General features: G+C 47.5%; 1 protein-coding gene across 4 annotated transcripts in view; it reads left to right on the top strand.

Moving 5' to 3' along the window:
- The window catches only part of LOC109874161 (disks large homolog 4), a 114,337-nt gene extending 103,382 nt beyond the window's left edge, over positions 1-10,955 (top strand). For all 4 annotated transcript variants that reach the window (XM_031809377.1, XM_031809375.1, XM_031809378.1 and 1 more), the window contains 11 exons: positions 35-137; positions 289-403; positions 2,942-3,115; positions 3,374-3,416; positions 3,510-3,540; positions 5,315-5,362; positions 5,466-5,567; positions 5,690-5,862; positions 6,605-6,717; positions 6,860-6,951; positions 7,215-10,955. In XM_031809377.1, the coding sequence (XP_031665237.1) occupies positions 35-137; positions 289-403; positions 2,942-3,115; positions 3,374-3,416; positions 3,510-3,540; positions 5,315-5,362; positions 5,466-5,567; positions 5,690-5,862; positions 6,605-6,717; positions 6,860-6,951; positions 7,215-7,321 (1,101 nt within the window). In that variant the 3' untranslated portion in view covers positions 7,322-10,955. The remainder of the gene's footprint in view (positions 1-34; positions 138-288; positions 404-2,941; positions 3,116-3,373; positions 3,417-3,509; positions 3,541-5,314; positions 5,363-5,465; positions 5,568-5,689; positions 5,863-6,604; positions 6,718-6,859; positions 6,952-7,214) is intronic.
- The last annotated feature ends 3,182 nt before the right edge of the window (positions 10,956-14,137 follow it).

The raw sequence follows: 14,137 nt of genomic DNA, 5'->3' as shown, positions 1-14,137 counted from the left end.
AGCTTCATACATACACTTCTTTTGTGTGTGTCAGGTAAATGGAGTGGACCTGCGTATCGCCACCCATGAGCAGGCTGCTGCAGCCCTGAAGAACGCTGGCCAGACTGTCACCATCATTGCCCAGTACAGACCAGAGGGTGAGGCCAGCACTACAGTAACCTAGCATTGAACACCACACTGCACACCCATACGCCAAGGAACCATACATGAACTAATGAGTGTGTGTTCACCCTACATATGCTAATGTGTGTGTGTTCACCCTACATATGCTAATGTGTATGGGTTCAGAATACAGCCGTTTCGAAGCGAAGATCCACGACCTGAGGGAACAGCTGATGAACAGCAGCATGGGATCTGGTCAGACAACACTGAGGAGCAACCCCAAGAGAGGCTTCTACATCAGGTACTCATTAATACTGCACTCTATACTATATACAACCCAAAGAGAGACTTCAACATCAGGTACTCATTAATACTGCAATACATACTATATATAACCCCAAGAGAGGCTTCTACATCAGGTACTCATTAATACTGCACTATACACTATATACAACCCCAAGAGAGGCTTCTACATCAGGTACTCATTAATACTGCACTGTATACTATACACAGCCACACAACCGCAAAACTGCTACTGCCAGGCTAGTACAACACTATATACAACCACAGCACTGCTACTACCAGAGCATGACAACCCACTAGACTCCAAAGAAAAGCTGTTGTAAGGGTTTTCCTTAGGTGAAGTAGAGGCGGACCAAAATGCAGCGTGGTTTCTTTGATTCATGTTTAATAACAAAAAAGATAAACACGAACACTACAAAACAATAAACGTGGAAAACCAAAAACAGCCCTATCTGGTGCAAAACACAGAGACAGGAACAATCACCCACAAACACACAGTGAAACCCAGGTTACCTAAATATGGTTCCCAATCAGAGACAATGACTAACACCTGCCTCTGATGGAGAACCATATCAGGCCAGACATAGAAATAGACAAACAAGACATCCAACATAGAATGCCCACTCAGATCACACCCTGACCAACCAAAACATAGAAACATACAAAGCAAACTATGGTCAGGGTGTGACAGTACCCCCCCCCCCCCCAAGGTGCGGACTCCGGCCGCAAAACCTGAACCTATTGGGGAGGGTCTGGGTGGGCATCTGTCCGCGGTGGGGGCTCTGGTGCTGGACGTGGCCCCCACTTCACCGTAGTCTTAATCCCCCACCTTGTCCGCTTCCGTGGCCTCCTAGCCACGGCGACCCTACTTAATGACCCCACTGGACTGAGGGGCAGCTCGGGGCAGAGGGGCTCCGGCAGCTCGGGGCAGAGGGGCTCCGGCAGCTCGGGGCAGAGGGGCTCCGGCAGCTCGGGGCAGAGGGGCTCCGGCAGCTGCGCGGGGCAGAGGGGCTCCGGCAGCTGCGCGGGGCAGAGGGGCTCCGGCAGCTGCGCGGGGCAGAGGGGCTCCGGCAGCTGCGCGGGGCAGAGGGGCTCCGGCAGCTGCGCGGGGCAGAGGGGCTCCGGCAGCTGCGCCGGGCAGAGGGGCTCCGGCAGCTGCGCCGGGCAGAGGGGCTCCGGCAGCTGCGCCGGGCAGAGGGGCTCCGGCAGCTGCGCCGGGCAGAGGGGCTCCGGCAGCTGCGCCGGACAGGCGGGGGACTCCGGCAGCAGCGCCGGACAGGCGGGAGACTCCGGCAGCAGCGCCGGACAGGCGGGAGACTCCGGCAGCAGCGCCGGACAGGCGGGAGACTCCGGCAGCAGCGCCGGACTGGCGGGAGACTCCGGCAGCAGCGCCGGACAGGCGGGATCCCCTGTAAGGATGAGCCGGAGAGACAGCCTTGTGCGGGGGGCTGCCACCGGAGGGCTGGTGCGTGGAGGTGGTGACGGATAGACCGGACCGTGCAGGCGCACTGGAGCTCTTGAGCACCGAGCCTGCCCAACCTTACCCGGTTGAATGGTCCCGGTCGCCCCGCACTGGGCTATGCAGGCGAACCGGGGACACCGTGCGCAAGGCTGGTGCCATGTAAGCCGGCCCAAGGAGACGCACTGGAGACCAGATGCGTAGAGCCGGCTTCATGGCACTTGGCTCGATGCCCACTCTAGCCCGGTCGATACGCGGAGCTGGAATGTACCGCACCGGGCTATGCACCCGCACTGGGGACAACGTGCACTTCACAGCATAACACGGTGCCTTCCCGGTCTCTCCAGCCCCCCGGTAAGCACAGGAAGTTGGCGCAGGTCTCCTACCTGGCTTCGCCACACTTCCTGTGTGCCTCCCCCCAATAAATTTTGGGGGCTGACTCTCGGGCTTCCATCCACGCCGCCGTGCTGCCTCCTCATACCAGCGCCTCTCCGCCTTCGCCACCTCCAGCTCTTCGTTGGGGCATCGATATTCTCCAGGCTGTGCCCAGGGTCCTTTTCCTTCCAATTACTCCTCCCATGTCCAGAAGTCTCTCTCGCGCTGCTCCTGCTGCTGCCCGTTACCACGCCGCTTGGTCCTGTTGTGGTGGGTGATTCTGTAAGGGTTTTCCTTAGGTGAAGTAGAGGCGGACCAAAATGCAGCGTGGTTTCTTTGATTCATGTTTAATAACAAAAAAGATAAACACAAACACTACAAAACAATAAACGTGGAAAACCAAAAACAGCCCTATCTGGTGCAAAACACAGAGACAGGAACAATCACCCACAAACACACAGTGAAACCCAGGTTACCTAAATATGGTTCCCAATCAGAGACAATGACTAACACCTGCCTCTGATTGAGAACCATATCAGGCCAGACATAGAAATAGACAAACAAGACATCCAACATAGAATGCCCACTCAGATCACACCCTGACCAACCAAAACATAGAAACATACAAAGCAAACTATGGTCAGGGTGTGACAGCTGTACTGCTTCTATAACTGTCTTCTACCTCTCCTCCATCTGTTCCAGGGCCCTGTTTGACTATGATAAGACAGCAGACTGTGGTTTCCTGAGCCAGGCGGTGGGCTTCAGGTTTGGTGACGTGCTCCATGTCCTGGACTCTGGTGATGAGTGGTGGCAGGCCAGACTGGTCAGTCCTCCGACAGAAGCTGAGGAGGTCGGCTTTATTCCCAGCAAACGCAGGTCAGACACCTCACAGCAGTGTGTGTGTGTGTTGAAGTTTGTGTGTGACTGTATTTCGATCAGCTTTTTCCTTTTAATATACTATTAGTTGTTTTGCTTCTGTATGGGGAACTGCATAGACAGCATGATTGATGCTGTTTTCTATGGTTATGTAGCAGATGTTTGACATTCAGCTGTTCACACGCTCCTTTCTTTCTGTCTCACTCTCTTTCTCTCCCTCTGCCTTTTACTGCCTTCTTTCATTCCTAACCCCTTCAGGGTAGAAAGGAAAGAGTGGTCTCGCATGGGCACAAAAGAAAGGGTAAGCACATTAGTTAGTGAGAACTATGAATGATCTTACATCAGTGTCTTCTTCTATCTCTGTCTAAACATCTGTTTTCTCTGTGTTGTGTAGGATCGCAGTCGAGACAGCCTCGGGTCTCAAGGTAAGCAGGCGTACAGGAGGGGAGTGGCTCAACCCTCAGTAGAGGAAGAATGACATGGGGGTAGCAGCTGACTGACTGACTGACTAGCTGACTGTCTGACTGTCTGACTAGCTGACTGCTGGCTGACTGATGGCTGACTGACTGACTAGCTGACGGACTGACTGACTGAGTCTGACCTAGCTGACTGACTGCTGACTGACTGTCTGACTAGCTGACTGACGGACAGCTGACTGACTGACTATTGACTAGCTGACTAGCTGACTGACTGACTGTTGACTATCGACTGACTGCTGACTTACTGACTAGCTGACTGACTGCAGACTGACTGACTAGCTGACTGACTGCTGACTGACTGACTAATTGACTAGCTGACTGACTAGCTGACTAGCTGACTGACTGACTGTCTGACTAGCTGACTGACTGACTGACTGACTAGCTGACTGACTGACTGACTGACTAGCTGACTGTCTGACTGACTGACTGTCTGACTAGCTGACTGACTGACTGATTGTCTGACTAGCTGATTGACTAGCTGACTGACTGACTTGCTGACTGACTGACTGTCTGGCTAGCTGACTGACTGCTGACTTACTGACTAGCTGACTGACTGCAGACTGACTGACTAGCTGACTGTTGACTGACTGTTTGACTATCTGGCTGACTGAATGACTGACTGACTAGCTGACTGACTGGACTGACTAGCTGACCTGACTGACTGACCTAGCTGACTGTCTGACTGACTGTCTGCTGACTGACTGTCTGACTAGCTGACTGACTGCTGACTTACTGACTAGCTGATTGACTGACTGCAGACTGACTGACTAGTTGACTGTCTGGCTGACTGAATGACTGACTGACTAGCAAGACTGACTGTCTAGCAGACTGATCGAATGACTAGTTAACTGACTGCTGACTGAACTGACTGACGAGCAAGACTGACTGTCTAGCAGACTGACTGAATGACTAGTTAACTGACTGTCTGACTAGCTTACTGACTGCTGACTGACTAGCTGGACTGTTGACTGTCTGACTGACTAGCTGACTGACTGACTGACAAGCTTGCTGACTGACTAGCTGAATGTTGACTGACTGCTGACTTGACTGACTGACTGACTGACTGACTAGCAGACTGACTGTCTTGCAGACTTACTGAATGACTAGTTAACTGACTGACTGACTAGCTGATTGACTGACTGACTGGCTGACTGTTGGCTGACTACTGACTGACTAGCAGACTGACTGTCTTGCAGACTTACTGAATGACTAGTTAACTGACTGACTGACTAGCTGACTGACTGACTGGCTGACTGTTGGCTGACTGCTGACTGAATGACTATCTGACTAGCAGACTGACTGTCTAGCAGATGACGGAATGACTAGTTATCTGACTGACTGCTGACTGAATGACTGACTGACTAGCAGACTGACTGTCTTGCAGACTTACTGAATGACTAGTTAACTGACTGCTGACTGACTAACTGCTGACTGACTAACTACTGGCAGATGGCTGACTAGCAGACTGGCTGGCTGACTAGCAGACTGGCTGACTGTCTAGCTGGCAGACTGGCAGATGGCTGACTAGCAGACTGGCTGGCTGACTAGCAGACTGGCTGGCTGACTAGCAGACTGGCTGACTGAATGACTGCTGACTAACTAGCAAACTGACAAGCTGACTGACTGACTAGCTGACTGACTGACTGATTGACTGCTGACTGACTCTGACTAGCTGACTGACTGGCTCTGACTGACTGGTATTGTTGTGTTCTGCTTCCAGGGAGGGATGATTCTCAACACAGCTATGAAACAGTCACACAAGTGGAGGGTGAGAATACACTTTGAAGTACTATCCTTTCACACTATACTTGTGTTTCTGCTCATTCCATGTCTTATGTACCCCCTTACCTCTCTCCTCTCTCTCTACATAGTCCATTATGCCAGGCCCATCATCATATTGGGTCCTATAAAGGACAGGGTAAATGATGACCTGCTGTCGGAGTTCCCTGACAAGTTTGGATCTTGTGTCCCTCGTAAGTATTGACCCTTCACAGAGTTGACCCTTCACCTGCTTAGTACTCCAGTGGTTTACATTGATCTATTGACAGGGTGATTGATTGACAGCCTGAATGACCACTTGGCCCTTCCCCCACAGACACCACACGGCCCAAGCGTGAGTACGAGGTGGACGGGCGGGACTACCACTTTGTGTCGTCGCGGGAACAAATGGAGAAGGACATCCAGAGCCACCGTTTCATCGAGGCGGGCCAGTACAACAGCCACCTGTACGGCACCAGCGTTCAGAGTGTTCGCCAGGTGGCAGAGCAGGTACAGACAGCACAGATCAGAGACCCTGTCAATCAAGCTTTGGAGATGCATTATCATTGTGATATTTCTATTATATTTACATGAGAGGGATGATACAGGGTAGCCTAGTGGTTAGAGCGTTGGACTAGTAACCGGAAGGTTTGCAAGTTCAAACCCCTGAGCTGACAAGGTACAAATCTGTCGTTCTACCCCTGAACAGGCAGTTAACCCACTGTTCCTAGGCTGTCATTGAAAATAAGAATTTGTTCTTAACTGACTTGCCTAGTTAAGTAAAGGTAAAATAAAAAAAATACATTAGGCCAATCTACATTATTTAATATGCTCACAACAACAGCTGTTGTGAGAAGGGATCTGGCTGATTGAATCCCCTCCCTCTGTTCTCTCTCCCTTCTCTCTCTCCCTCCCTCTGTTCTCTCCCCCTTCTCTCTCTCCCTCCCTCTGTTCTCTCCCCCTTCTCTCTTTCCCTCCCTCTGTTCTCTCCCCCTTCTCTCTCTCCCTCCCTCTGTTCTCTCCCCCTTCTCTCTCTCCCTCCCTCTGTTCTCCCCCCCTTCTCTCTCTCCCTCCCTCTGTTCTCTCCCCCTTCTCTCTCTCCCTCCCTCTGTTCTCTCCCCCTTCTCTCTCTCCCTCCCTCTGTTCTCTCCCCCTTCTCTCTCTCCCTCCCTCTGTTCGCTCCCTCTGTTCTCTCCACTCCCCTCTCTTCCTCCATCGCTCCCTCCCCTTACCCCTCCTTTGCTGTGAGTAGCAAGGAAAACACTGTATACTGGACGTGTCGGCCAATGCTGTCCGCAGACTACAGGCCGCTCAGCTTCACCCCGTTGCCATCTTTGTCCGGCCCAAGTCACTGGAGAATGTCCTGTATGTACACACACTTACACACACTCACACACACACAGACTCACACACGGACACACGCACACACACGGACACACACGGACACACGGACACACAGACTCACACACTAGCTATATAATTGTGTGTGTGTGTTGTTGTTGTGCAGAGAGATCAACACTCGACTGACAGAAGAGCAGGCCAGAAAGGGCCTGGACCGTGCTCTCAAACTGGAACAGGACTTTCTAGAGTGTTTCTCAGGTAACACTGTCTAGAACACTGTGGGCTGTAATCCCTTTAAGCAGGAATGTGTTGACCTAATTAGCCTCTAACTCTGCATGTGGAGTGTGACTTGATCTTGATGTTTGCTCCAAAAAAAAAAAATTGTGACACCACACACAGATACATATCTGACATTCTCTCTCTCTGTCTCTCTCTCTCCCTCTCTCTCTCCCTCTCTGTCTCTCTCTGTCTCTCACTCCCTCTCCCTCTCTCCCTCTCTGTCTCTCACTCCCTCTCTCCAGCTGTGGTGGAAGGAGACAGCTTCGAGGAGGTTTACCACAAGGTGAAGACGGTGATCGAGGAGCAGTCGGGGCCTTACATCTGGATCCCCACCCGGGAGAGGCTGTGAGGCTGCCCCATAACCCACCCCCATCCCCCCAACCACCCTCAGACAGTCTGCCCTCAAGCCCAACCAGGGCAGAGAGAAAGACACAGAGAAAGACAGACAGAGGGACACGTGAAGATAGAGACAGGAGGGGAAACATAATCACACAGAGAGAGAGAGACACAGAATAACACTAAAAGAGACACAGAGAGATAGACATGGTATTTAATACATATGAATATATGATCAATGTGTGGTGAGTACTGAGAAGGACAGGACAGGGGTGACCCAGTTGGGCGGGGCAGGGTTGCGTCCCCGGATTAGCACAGGGTAAATGATCCACCATCTCTCCCTCTCCTTCTCTCTGTCTCATTGGCTGCCTTTGACATCCCCGCTGACAAGGTGGCAAAACCATCAGCATCCATCTGATCCTTCCTTTTTTATATCCCTTAGCCTTCTCTCCTCCTCCTGTCTCCCCTCTCCTTTCAGGACATGAAAAGGAGGGAGAGAGAGAGAAGGAGAGTGCATAGACTATGGAAGGACACACAGATCCTATTGGGTCCCTCTAATCTAGAGGAGGCTCTTTTCTAGCGAAGAGGCTTTGCTCTATGAACAACATCCCACTAACCAAGACAGGCATTTGCTCAATCACCCACGAAAAGCATTGCAAGAACATTCTTAAAAAGCAGCACAAATGGAAACTCAGAAGTTGAACTTGTGCATGCGTCCTCAGAGGACTCAGAGATGGGAGTTGAGGAAAATGACGGATATTATGAAGACCCTATAGAGAAGAAGAAGAATGGCCACCCGTCTTTCTGTTTTTCCCTCCTTTTTGATGGTGGGAGGTTTTTAGCATGTCTCTACAGAGAGAGGAGCAGAGCGGTGCAGACAGGGAAAGAGGGGGGTGTCTTTCTTGTGTGCAAACTCACTGTGTGCATTGACAATGGAAGACCTCACAGTATAACCACTGGGTCTCTTCTGTACCGCACACACAGTCAGCCGTACAGTAGTACCATTCTAATCCACCTGGCTGTTCTCCAAAAGCACTGGTTGTTCTGCCTGTTTGCAACAGGCAGGCAGATCCCAGGCTGAATGTTCTCTTAATGCACAACAGCAGAATTCTTATGTTCAGCTCTTTAGTGTGAAGAGCACCGCAGCCAATTCTCTGATCACTCTTCCAAAAAGACCCCCCAACAACCCACACACAGTGTTCTCACTGGCCGCTCTGAGCAGTGGTGTGTGTGTGTGTGTGTGTGTGTGTGTGTGTGTGTGTGTGTGTGTGTGTGTGTGTGTGTGTGTGTCTTCCTCCCGACCACTCTTTCTCTGCCTCTTTCTTTCTTTCGCTCTATGTTTCGTCACACATGAAGGCTACTTATATATAACATGTTTAACAGACAAAATGGCCTATATAAATATATATTTTTAATGACGATTTCTAACAGGAGTTGGAGACTGTAAAATGTAAATCTCTTCAACAATTTTCCATTGCTTTCTTTGGGTAATGTTTCTCTTGTGTTTGGTGATTTGTTTTGGTCATTGACTTTGCTTGATTTCCCCTCCACACAACACAGTCCTGACAAACAAACACACAAACAAACACATAATAGCTGAACTATACCTGAGAAATACCTGAGCTATAACTGGACTATACCTGAGCTGTACCTGAGCTGTACCTGAGCTATACCTGAGCTATACCTGAGCTATAACTGAGCTGTACCTGAGCTGTACCTGAGCTATACCTGAGCTATACCTGAGCTATACCTGAGCTATACCTGGACTATACCTGAGCTGTACCTGAGCTATACCTGAGCTATACCTGAGCTATAACTGGACTATAACTGAGATGTAACTGAGCTATAACTGACCTATAACTGACCTATAACTGAGCTATAACTGAGCTATAACAGAGATATAACTGACCTATAACTGAGCTATAACTGGACTATAACTGAGATGTAACTGAGCTATAACTGACCTATAACTGACCTATAACTGAGCTATAACTGAGATATAACTGAGCTATAACTGAGCTATAACAGAGATATAACTGACCTATAACTGAGCTATAACAGAGATATAACTGAACTATAACTGAGATGTAACTGAGCTATAACTGAGATATAACTGAGATATAACTGAGATATAACTGAGCTATAACTGTAACTGAGCTATAACTGAGCTATAACTGAAATATAACTGAGATGTAACTGAACTATAACTGAGATATAACCGGACGATAACTGAGATGTAACTGAACTATAACTGAGATATAACTGAGCTATAACTGGGCTATAACTGAGATATAACTGTAACTGAGCTATAACTGAGCTATAACTGAGCTATAACTGAGCTATAACTGAGCTATAACTGAGCTATAACTGTAACTGAGCTATAACTGAGCTATAACAGAGATGTAACTGAACTATAACTGAAATATAACTGAGATGTAACAGATGTAACTGAGATGTAACTGAGATGTAACTGGACTATAACTGAGATGTAACTGAGATGTAACTGAGATGTAACTGAGATATAACTGAGCCTCAATTATTTATATCCAGTTACACATCTCACTTCCTGGTTGGAGGTGCAGTATATAATACAGTAATATTGGATGGGATAAAAAAGATGGTGTGTGTTGTATGTGGGTGGTTGTGCAACTGTGAGTGTCTGTGTGTGTGTTCTTGCTCGTGTGTGTGAGTGCCAGGCTCTTGAGATTTAGTGCAATGGTGTAATGATGATGATATGCAATGAGAGTGGGTTTGTGTGTCTTTAAAATATATACAAGCCTAGTAATAATTTGCACTGATAGCATTAATACAGGTATTGAATACAACATGAATTCCACACTAGTTTGCATTTATTTAGACATTTGTTTAGAACTTTTGATTTGATGTTTAAAAGAATGAAGTTACAGGTGGAAATGACCGTTCATATTTATTCTTCCTTTATTTTGTCTCACTTGCTTTCCCCAGTGTGAGATGGAAAGTGTTCATGTTTGGATTGATTATTTATTGTTAACTGCTCTCGCTCTTTCAGTTTTACTCACTTAGAAGTCTGTATATTTTATTGTATACTTTTTTGTTGTTGCACATTCTCAGTTTTGGGGGACTGGCCAGAACTATTGTAAATACAAAGATGTTGGGGTCGTGTGGGGCGTGGGACTCTGGCCATGCACACTGCTGATTGGACATTAGAGAAACCATCAGAGCCTCAGCACTGGGACCTGAGCCCACAGCCCTGCAACAACCTCTAATACACAGGAACACGTCACTTTGGGTGGGTCACACACACACATATATGCACACAGACATGCACACACACACATGCAGACACGCACACAAGAACAAAAATTCTACATGAATGGAATAATATGCTATCAATTTGTTTATTTGAAAAATCTAATGTATTTCTTATTCTCTGTTTGTCATCCATATCATAGTGTGATACTCCTAAACAAAATATATATTCATTTTTACTGAAAAGACTGATGATAAATTACGACAAAGTCAACTGATGCTGAAAATATGTTTAAAATTATTTATCTTGCAAAAGATAACAATATCAAGCAAACGAATATGTTTCATTTCAGTGAATTGCTTGTTGTAAATGAGCTATAAAAACAATACAATAATTAAAATAAGCTTTCTGAAAAAAAGCAGTGTCATGGCACCTTTTTGGGGAGGGGGGTTGAAGAAGATTCCATGTTGTTATTTGGTACCAAGCCAGAAACCATGCAGGATAACGTTGGTCCTCAGCCTGGGAAGAGGAAAAATACATTTGGCCTCCAGGGGGTGCTCAGATGTCATTTTTGTAAGAACTTCTCTGCAGTCTCCAGTTTCACCTACTGCAGGCTCTTATCTTCTCCAGTTTCACCTACTGCAGGCTCTTATATTCTCCAGTTCCACCTACTGCAGGATCTTATCTTCTCCAGTTTCACCTACTGCAGGCTATTATATTCTCCAGTTTCACCTACTGCAGGCTATTATATTCTCCAGTTTCACCTACTGCAGGCTATTATATTCTCCAGTTTCACCTACTGCAGCATCTTATATTTGTTTATTTTTCCTTTTGCTTGTGGTGTTTTTGTGTGTTTCCCAAATTCATTGATTTCCTTTTTTCTATCTCTCTGTGCCCCCCCCCCACCTTGCTGACACTCAGGGGAGTTCAAGTCCCACCCTTATCCCTTTAGGAAATCACACAACAAAGATGCTTCCTGTGTGTGTGTGTGTGTGTGTGTGTGTGTGTGTGTGTGTGTGTGTTCAGTGAAGCCAGAACACATGGCACTGCAATGTGTGAGAGGATGAGGTGAACCCCCCCCACCTCCTTACATTGTAAACCACTTTGAGCTGGAAAATCACTATTCAACAAGTCCTTCACGTGTGTGTGGTCTGTGTGTGTGTGGCCTGTGAGTATGAATGTGTGTGGCCTGTGAGTATGGATATGTGTGTGTGTGTGAATGCTCTGGCAGGTCCCTTCACCTGCGCTCTGTGCTGATGTTCCACCCCACCCTCATGGTGTACAGCCTTTGTTTCATCCACATGTTCCTCACTATGGTTCAGCACTTCAGGTCACAACAACAGTATTCCATTACTGTTTCATTTATGAGCACTTCTACTGTCAGAACTGGGTCAGCTCCTCATAGGGTTGGTTAGAGCAATGAGATTTGAAATCCCAGGACTACGGATGGATACCTCTGTTAAAGGGATGGGATTACATAAGAATTTACAATAATACTAACATTATCATAGGTATTAACCATAATACCTGGGTTTCCTCCCTTTAAGTCAGTGTTTAACATCGCTGGTCCTCCACTACCCCCAACAGTACACATTTATATTGTTACCCTGGTCCTCCACTACCCCCAACAGTACACATTTATATTGTTACCCTGGTCCTCCACTACCCCCAACAGTACACATTTATATTGTTACCCTGGTCCTCCACTACCCCCAACAGTACACATTTATATTGTTACCCTGGTCCTCCACTACCCCCAACAGTACACATTTATATTGTTACCCTGGTCCTCCACTACCCCCAACAGTACACATTTATAATGTCACCCTGGTCCTCCACTACCCCCAACAGTACACATTTATAATGTCACCCTGGTCCTCCACTACCCCCAACAGTACACATTTATATTGTCACCCTGGTCCTCCACTACCCCCAACAGTACACATTTATAATGTAACCCTGGTCCTCTAGTACCCCCAACAGTACACATTTATAATGTAACCCTGGTCCTCCACTACCCCCAACAGTACACATTTATAATGTAACCCTGGTCCTCTAGTACCCCCAACAGTACACATTTATAATGTAACCCTGGTCCTCTAGTACCCCCAACAGTACACATTTATATTGTAACCCTGGTCCTCCACTACCCCCAACAGTACACATTTATATTGTAACCCTGGTCCTCCACTACCCCCAACAGTACACATTTATATTGTAACCCTGGTCCTCCAGTACCCCCAACAGTACACATTTATATTGTTACCCTGGTCCTCCACTACCCCCAACAATACACATTTATATTGTATCCCTGGTCCTCCAGTACCCCCAACAGTACACATTTATATTGTAACCCTGGTCCTCCACTACCCCCAACAGTACACATTTATAATGTAACCCTGGTCCTCCACTACCCCCAACAGTACACATTTATATTGTATCCCTGGTCCTCTAGTACCCCCCCAACAGTACACATGTATATTGTATCCCTGGACAAACACACCTCATTCAGCTCATTGAGGGTTTGATGATTAGTAGACAAGTTGAATCAGGTGTGCTTGGTGTACTGTTGGGGGTAGTGGAGGACCAGGGTTACAATATAAATGTGTATTGTTGGGGGTAGTGGAGGACCAGGGTTACAATATAAATGTGTACTGTTGGGGGTAGTGGAGGACCAGGGTTACAATATAAATGTCTACTGTTGGGGGTAGTGGAGGACCAGGGTTACAATATAAATGTGTACTGTTGGGGGTAGTGGAGGACCAGGGTGACATTATAAATGTGTACTGTTGGGGGTAGTGGAGGACCAGGGTTACAATATAAATGTGTACTGTTGGGGGTAGTGGAGGACCAGGGTTACAATATAAATGTGTACTGTTAGGGGTAGTGGAGGACCAGGGTTACAATATAAATGTGTACTGTTGGGGGTACTAGAGGACCAGGGTAACAATATAAATGTGTACTGTTGGGGGTAGTGGAGGACCAGGGTTACAATATAAATGTGTACTGTTGGGGGTAGTGGAGGACCAGGGATACAATATAAATGTGTACTGTTGGGGGTACTGGAGGACCAGGGTTACATTATAAATATGTACTGTTGGAGGTAGTGGAGTACCAGGGTTACAATATAAATGTCTACTGTTAGGGGTAGTGGAGGACCAGGGATACATTATAAATGTGTACTGTTGGGGGTACTGGAGGACCAAGGTAACAATATAAATGTGTACTGTTGGTGGTAGTGGAGGACCAGGGTGGGGTTACTAGTTGTATAGATAGGGTGTCACAAGGATATGGGGTAAAGTGTGGGGTTAACAGACACATACTAGAGGTAAGAGGCAGAACTGGTCTGTGTTTGGTAACGTTGTTGCATCCATCTCAAACATTTGGCGGTGTTAGGATATATTAGGATATATGGGTGTTTAGATTGTGTTGGGCTATTTTACGATGGGTGGGGCTAAAGGTTTGTAGGGAGGGGTTGTAGTGAAGGGGGTGGGGTGTGTTTATGTTATGTTGGGATGGGATGGGATGGGGGTAGAACCTGGTATGGCAGCACAGTGTATGTTGTATGGTCTGCAAGACTCAGGGGGTCTGGTTCTGTTC

The sequence above is a fragment of the Oncorhynchus kisutch genome, linkage group LG29 (genome assembly GCF_002021735.2).
Source record: "Oncorhynchus kisutch isolate 150728-3 linkage group LG29, Okis_V2, whole genome shotgun sequence".
NCBI classification, from domain to species: domain Eukaryota; kingdom Metazoa; phylum Chordata; class Actinopteri; order Salmoniformes; family Salmonidae; genus Oncorhynchus; species Oncorhynchus kisutch.
This window is presented reverse-complemented; position numbering and strand designations above follow the sequence as displayed.